The sequence below is a fragment of the Leuciscus leuciscus genome, assembly GCF_965113295.1.
Source record: "Leuciscus leuciscus genome assembly, chromosome: 15".
Lineage (NCBI taxonomy): Eukaryota > Metazoa > Chordata > Actinopteri > Cypriniformes > Leuciscidae > Leuciscus > Leuciscus leuciscus.
In genome coordinates, this window is record NC_138739.1 from 1,946,549 (window position 1) to 1,954,601 (window position 8,053).

The 8,053-nt window shown below is 42.5% G+C and overlaps 1 protein-coding gene across 2 annotated transcripts in view; it reads left to right on the forward strand.

The window, feature by feature from the left end:
* Positions 1–956: 956 nt before the first annotated feature.
* Positions 957–8,053, forward strand: part of capzb (capping actin protein of muscle Z-line subunit beta) — a 13,145-nt gene continuing 6,048 nt past the window's right edge. For both annotated transcript variants that reach the window (XM_082138769.1, XM_082138770.1), the window contains exons 1-2: positions 957–1,129; positions 7,257–7,346. In XM_082138769.1, coding sequence (XP_081994895.1) covers positions 1,127–1,129; positions 7,257–7,346 — 93 coding nt within the window. In that variant the 5' untranslated portion in view covers positions 957–1,126. The remainder of the gene's footprint in view (positions 1,130–7,256; positions 7,347–8,053) is intronic.

Here is an 8,053-nt window from a genome sequence, read left to right on the forward strand (position 1 = left end):
CTCAGTACTGCAGCTCTGCAGATATCGCGAGAGTCTCACTGGGTTCTCAGCCTTTATAAAATATGAAACATTAATGGAATATTAATATTATCACTGTTATAATATACTGATATTATGCCTTCTAGCATATTTTCTGCAATTGGCCTGTTTAAATTTTGAATATAGTATGTGATGTATTTTAATGGGTATAAGACCTTCAAATGCACTTATTTCTTCATACACAGTAACATCTGAATCCCGATACGAAACGAATAGTGATTAAAGCAGTCAATAAATAATAAATCAAATGTAAATAATTAATAAAACATCCTAGCTGAAGAATATATCATAACTGCACTTAAAAACATAAGAGAATTGACATAAATAATTGATCAAATATATAATGTTAAAAAATGCGAATGCGTTAAAATGTATATATAATTAATTTATTACTTACAATTGATTTTATTTTAACCTCTATCTATCTATCTATCTATCTATCTATCTATCTATCTATCTATCTATCTATCTATCTATTTTTATTTATTTATTTTATTCAATGCCATGAGAACAAGAGGTATTACAAATTCACATTATCACATTAACATTAGCTGCCATGAAATGAAAGAAAATAAATGAATAACAAAAATAGAAATAAAAAAATTGAAATATAACATACAATCTAGTGCTTTCAGAGCTTTACATGTTTTCAGGGCTTTTTTGTTTGTTCCAATTTAAGTCATCTTTAAAATGTGCAAATGTGCATTGAGTATATCTATATATATCTATATCTGTATATTATAACGACTAGAGTAATAATGAGCGCTGCTCTCTGCCGCCCCCTGCCGCCCGCGCCCCGCCCACCCAGTTTCCACCACGCCCATTTTCTTCTATATTTGGCCATGCCTTACTCAAGCGCCTGTGATTGGCCAGCGCGGTCTTGCAGCGGAATGACCCGGATGTGCATCGCGCGCCTCCCCCGCAGGAGCCCGGATGAGGAAGTGAAGCGCTGACAGGGCTGGGTTCCGTCAGAGAGTCGAAGCAGAACCGCGTCCAGACACACTGAAGCAGACCCGCACAGCGAACCGAGCCGAGCCGAGCCGAGCCCGCCTTCAGCCCCGCAGAACCGAGCCCGAGAGCCGCAGACATGGTGAGAGACCCGCGGGGGCGCGCCTTATTGGGTCGATGCCCGTTTTAGGAAGAGCCGCGCTGCCCCTCGCAGAACACACACACACACACACACACACACACACACACACACACACACACACACACACACACACACACACTCTAGAACATAATACACACACTCTAATATAAAACACACGGAATCCTTCAAAACACTTCAAACAGTGCTTTAGGGGTTCTCGGGTTTGTTGTTAGAGTCTCTGGTCTTCATGTATTATTTATGCTCAGTGTTTATGATGTGTTTATGTGTCTGCTGTCTGAGTTTATCTGACAGAGTTTAATATCTGAGGGTGTGTTTGCTTAGTTCAGTGTTTGAGGAGTATTTGGCTTTTCTTCATCTAGTAAGTCTTTGGATGAGATGTTTGCTGTATTTCTGAGGGTTTCATATGTGGGAGTGTAATATGTAGGGTTGGTCTCTGTGGGTTTTAGTATTTGCTGAATTGTTTGTTTGGGTTTGAGTTGTGAGTTTTGGGGTTACGTGATCGTTTATTTTCTTTAATTTGTTCGATGGGTTTAGTTTAGTTTTTGAGTGTTATAGACTGACGTGTTTACATTCTTGTTCAGGATCATGATCATGTTTACATTTACATTTATTCATTTAGCTGACGCTTTTATCCAAAGCGACTTACAATTGCTATATATGTCAGAGGTCGCCTCTGGAGCAACTAGGGGTTAAGTGTCTTGCTCAGGGACACATTGGTGTCTCACAGTGGATTCGAACCCGGGTCTCTCACACCAAAGGCATGTGTCTTATCCATTGCGCCACCACCACCAGCCACCGTTAACACTGGAATCTGATCTGACATCGGTCCACATTTGAAACCACAGTGTGAACGGCTATAGAAGAACATCGGATCTGAGCAGTGAATCTGAATTGAGCTCGAATGCTCGCAGTGTGAACGCGTCACGTTTGCCGTCAGTAAATTGTCCATTATATATTAATATTAATATTCATTTGTCAGTCAGTCACTCGTTGTTTCAGTGTTCAGGACTGGCGTGTTCAGGTTTAGTATTAGGGGCTGTTTATACGACAACTGAGAACTTTTTCTGCGTTTTGGCCGTTCATTTACACGACAATGGCGTTTTGGGGGCCGGAAAACGCAAACTTTTAAAAATCTTTGCGAGATTTTGAAAACTATACCATTATCGTCTCTGTGTAAACTACAGAAACGCTAATCATGCAGGTGTGTTACGTGTTCAATAGCGTTACGGTTTCTTTACGCAGTGACGTCGCCATCTACTGGCCTGACAGCAGAACACAGCCGTGTAACAGTTCTCACGGGTCTGTGTGAACGTCGTCTGTGCAGTAAATGCTCTTCTGGTTTCAGTAGCTCGTGTAAATGCACCATTAGACTTTTAGGGTTCGAGAGTTTGATATTTTGGTGTTTATGTTTGAGGTCAGGGTTTGAAGGGTTAGTACTGATGTGTCTGACATTTGAGTTTTACTGTCAGATGGTTTTTAGTGTTTGAAGGGTTTTCTTTTAGCTGGTATTTTGTGCGTTTAATATTTGTAGGGATGCACGATATATCGCCCACCATATCGGTATCGGCCGATATATGTTCATTTTTAATGTTATCGGCTCATATTTGGCCGATAAACACTGTATTATTTCCTTCAGCTGAGACTCTTCAGATGTTCAACATGATGGTTCTGAAGTCCTTGAAATATGATTGAAATACAGTTCAGTTCAACATGAGCATGTCTGTCATATCGGCTGCATAAAATCATAATGAGAAAACATAATTGACATGGATTTTAATGGTGAGGCTTTTGTGTTTGTAATCAGGCTCTCAAAAATTATATAAAAAATTGGATTTAGATTTATCAGCCAATATATCGGCTATCAGTTTTAAAATATAAAGAATTATCGGTTATCGGCCAAAATGTTGATATCGGTGCACCCCTAAATCTTTGTAGGTTTTACTGTCCTCTGGGATTTGGGAGGTGAATATTTTGGGGTTTCATTTCTAGATTTGTTTAGAGGCTTTGGATGAGTCAATATTTAAAGGTTTAATATTTCTGAATCTGATGGATTTGGTTTTGTTGGGGGTTGAGGTGATATAAGTGGTCATTTGTAAACTCTACTGATAATGCTGTGAAAGTGAGTGTTTATATCAGTATTTGATCGGCCGTCGGTTGAAACTCCCTGTAGTCTCAGTGTTTGTTTGGTTTGAGGGAGTTTGAGGGTTTAGTGTGCAGTATTTTGACAGATGAAGCGTTTGAGATTGGATATATAGCCTAGATGTAGCGGTGAGAGAGAGCAGATTCTCCTCAGACGCGTGTGGTTGAAATAAAGTTCAGTCTAAACCTGGAGACTGATGTTTATAACTTCAGCAGTGAGAGAGTTCATGTTTAGATGTTCTGCTCTCAGCGAACCACATTTAGGCCCGGGGCAGGTGGTTTGGATCCCTGCGTGCCCTTTGACCCCTCTCACACACACACACGAGTGTAAACGGGGTGTCAGGAGCAGGAGGTGTTTGACTGAGGTACCAATCACTTACTCTCTGATTCAAAGCCAGAAATAATGCTGGACTAGTAAACCCGTTACAGGAGTCGTTCACTTTCACACAGAAACTAGCCCATGATTTACTCTCCCTCAAGCCATCCTGGGTGTGTGTGACACTCTTCTTTCAGACGAACACAATCAGAGTTATGTTACAAAATGTCCTGGCTCTTCCAAGCTTTATAATGGCAGTGGATTGCAACCAACAGATTGAAGCTCAAAAACGTGCATCTATCCATGATAAATCTGATGTGTTCTGTGTGTGTTTGATGATTGTCCTGTTGTGTCTGTAGAGCTGCTGTGTGTGAACGGTGTGTTACAGCGTGACTGATGTGTTCTCGTGTGTTACAGCGTGACTGATGTGTTCTCGTGTGTGTTACAGCGTGACTGATGTGTTCTCGTGTGTTACAGCGTGTCTGATGTGTTCTCGTGTGTTACAGCGTGACTGATGTGTTCTCGTGTGTTACAGCGTGACTGATGTGTTCTCGTGTGTGTTACAGCGTGACTGATGTGTTCTCGTGTGTGTTACAGCGTGTCTGATGTGTTCTCGTGTGTGTTACAGCGTGACTGATGTGTTCTCGTGTGTTACAGCGTGACTGATGTGTTCTCGTGTGTGTTACAGCGTGACTGATGTGTTCTCGTGTGTGTTACAGCGTGTCTGATGTGTTCTCGTGTGTGTTACAGCGTGTCTGATGTGTTCTCGTGTGTTACAGCGTGACTGATGTGTTCTCGTGTGTTACAGCGTGACTGATGTGTTCTCGTGTGTGTTACAGCGTGACTGATGTGTTCTCGTGTGTGTTACAGCGTGACTGATGTGTTCTCGTGTGTTACAGCGTGACTGATGTGTTCTCGTGTGTGTTACGGCGGGACTGATGTGTTCTCGTGTGTGTTACGGCGTGACTGATGTGTTCTCGTGTGTGTTACAGCGTGACTGTGTTCTCGTGTGTGTTACGGCGTGACTGATGTGTTCTCGTGTGTGTTACGGCGTGACTGATGTGTTCTCGTGTGTGTTACAGCGTGACTGATGTGTTCTCGTGTGTGTTACAGCGTGTCTGATGTGTTCTCGTGTGTTACAGCGTGACTGATGTGTTCTCGTGTGTGTTACGGCGGGACTGATGTGTTCTCGTGTGTGTTACGGCGTGACTGATGTGTTCTCGTGTGTGTTACAGCGTGACTGTGTTCTCGTGTGTGTTACAGCGTGACTGTGTTCTCGTGTGTGTCAGTTACAGCGTGACTGATGTGTTCTCGTGTGTGTTACAGCGTGACTGATGTGTTCTCGTGTGTGTTACAGCGTGACTGATGTGTTCTTGCGTGTGTTACAGCGTGACTGATGTGTTCTCGTGTGTGTTACAGCGTGACTGATGTGTTCTCATTTGTGTTACAGCGTTACTGATGTGTTCTCGTGTGTTACAGCGTGACTGATGTGTTCTCGTGTGTGTTACAGCGTGACTGATGTGTTCTCGTGTGTGTTACAGCGGGACTGATGTGTTCTCGTGTGTTACAGCGGGACTGATGTGTTCTTGCGTGTGTTACAGCGTGACTGATGTGTTCTCGTGTGTGTTACAGCGGGACTGATGTGTTCTCGTGTGTGTTACAGCGGGACTGATGTGTTCTCGTGTGTTACAGCGTGACTGATGTGTTCTTGCGTGTGTTACAGCGTGACTGATGTGTTCTCGTGTGTGTTACAGCGGGACTGATGTGTTCTCGTGTGTGTTACAGCGGGACTGATGTGTTCTCGTGTGTGTTACAGCGGGACTGATGTGTTCTCGTGTGTGTTACAGCGGGACTGATGTGTTCTCGTGTGTGTTACAGCGGGACTGATGTGTTCTCGTGTGTGTTACAGCGTGACTGTAGTCTTGTGTGTGTTACAGCGTGACTGTGTTCTCGTGTGTGTTACAGCGTGACTGATGTGTTTTTTGTGTGTTACAGCGTGACTGATGTGTTCTTGTGTGTGTTACAGCGTGACTGATGTGTTCTCGTGTGTGTTACAGCGTGACTGTGTTCTCGTGTGTGTTACAGCGTGACTGATGTGTTCTCGTGTGTGTTACAGCGTGACTGATGTGTTCTCGTGTGTGTTACAGCGGGACTGATGTGTTCTCGTGTGTTACAGCGGGACTGATGTGTTCTTGCGTGTGTTACAGCGTGACTGATGTGTTCTCGTGTGTGTTACAGCGGGACTGATGTGTTCTCGTGTGTGTTACAGCGGGACTGATGTGTTCTCGTGTGTTACAGCGTGACTGATGTGTTCTTGCGTGTGTTACAGCGTGACTGATGTGTTCTCGTGTGTGTTACAGCGGGACTGATGTGTTCTCGTGTGTGTTACAGCGGGACTGATGTGTTCTCGTGTGTGTTACAGCGGGACTGATGTGTTCTCGTGTGTGTTACAGCGGGACTGATGTGTTCTCGTGTGTGTTACAGCGTGACTGTAGTCTTGTGTGTGTTACAGCGTGACTGTGTTCTCGTGTGTGTTACAGCGTGACTGATGTGTTTTTTGTGTGTTACAGCGTGACTGATGTGTTCTTGTGTGTGTTACAGCGTGACTGATGTGTTCTCGTGTGTGTTACAGCGTGACTGTGTTCTCGTGTGTGTTACAGCGTGACTGATGTGTTCTCGTGTGTGTTACAGCGTTACTGATGTGTTCTCGTGTGTGTTACAGCGTGACTGATGTGTTCTCGTGTGTTACAGCGGGACTGATGTGTTCTCGTGTGTGTTACAGCGGGACTGATGTGTTCTCGTGTGTGTGTGTTACAGCGGGACTGATGTGTTCTTGTGTGTGTTACAGCGTGACTGATGTGTTCTCGTGTGTGTTACAGCGTGACTGATGTGTTCTCGTGTGTGTTACAGCGTGACTGTAGTCTCGTGTGTGTTACAGCGTGACTGATGTGTTCTTGTGTGTGTTACAGCATGACTGATGTGTTCTCGTGTGTGTTACAGCGTGACTGTGTTCTCGTGTGTGTTACAGCGTTACTGATGTGTTCTCGTGTGTTACAGCGTGACTGATGTGTTCTCGTGTGTGTTACAGCGTGACTGATGTGTTCTCGTGTGTTACAGCGTGACTGTGTTCTCGTGTGTGTTACAGCGTGACTGTAGTCTCGTGTGTGTTACAGCGTGACTGTAGTCTCGTGTGTGTTACAGCGTGACTGTGTTCTCGTGTGTGTTACAGCGTGACTGATGTGTTTTTTGTGTGTTACAGCGTGACTGATGTGTTCTTGTGTGTGTTACAGCGGGACTGATGTGTTCTCGTGTGTGTTACAGCGTGACTGATGTGTTTTTTGTGTGTTACAGCGTGACTGATGTGTTCTCGTTTGTGTTACAGCGTGACTGATGTGTTCTCGTGTGTGTTACAGCGTGACTGATGTGTTCTCGTGTGTGTTACAGCGTGACTGATGTGTTCTCGTGTGTTACAGCGTGACTGATGTGTTCTGTGTGTGTTTGGTAATTGTCCTGATACACGTCTGTAGAGCTGCTGTGAACGTTGTGTGTTACAATGATGTGTTCTCGTGTGTGTTTGATGATTGTCCTGTTACGCCTGTAGAGCTGCTGTGATGGTGTGTGTTACACTTATGTGTTCTCCTGTGTCTCCAGAACGAGCAGCAGTTGGACTGTGCGCTGGACCTGATGAGGCGCCTGCCTCCGCAACAGATCGAGAAGAACCTCAGCGACCTCATCGACCTGGTCAGTGTGTGTGTGTGTGTACGCTCGTCCTTCACAAGCTCTGAAACATCTCCAGAAATCACAGACTCAAGCGTTTGTAACTCCTCTGAAGTCTTATGATGCTCTGTGTGAAGAACATTAGTGTTATTTATATACGCTCATACTGATGTCTGTTGTTTTCATTTTAGTTTTTGCAAGTTTTGCTTTTTTAGTTTTTCTGTTTAGTCTTTTATATTTATTTTAGGGTTAGCAATTTTGTTATGTGCTTTTATTACATTTGTTTTTTTATATATTTCTATTTAACTTTAAATTATATTTTAGTTTGTTCCATATATATAATAGACTGTATAAAAGATATATATACTGAAATATAAGTGAGTATGTATAAAAGTGTGTGTGATGCGTATGTTATTTTTCCCATTTTAGTAATTCTATGCTCTTGTCATGGTTTTTATATTTTGTATTAATTAAATATATTTCTATTTAACTTTAATTTGTATTTCAGTTTTAGTGTATATAAATATAGATATCATTTTTTTGTTTTAGTAATTCTATGTGCTTTTGTCATTTTATTAGTTTTTGTTTGTTTTTTTAGCACATTTTCTATATAAATTTAATTTAAGGTTTTAGTAATTTTAGTTAAACTTAAACCTATTTTATAAAATATATATATTCGTCAATTGAAATAGATATAAAATACAGTTTTTTAATGAGAAAACGTTCCACTG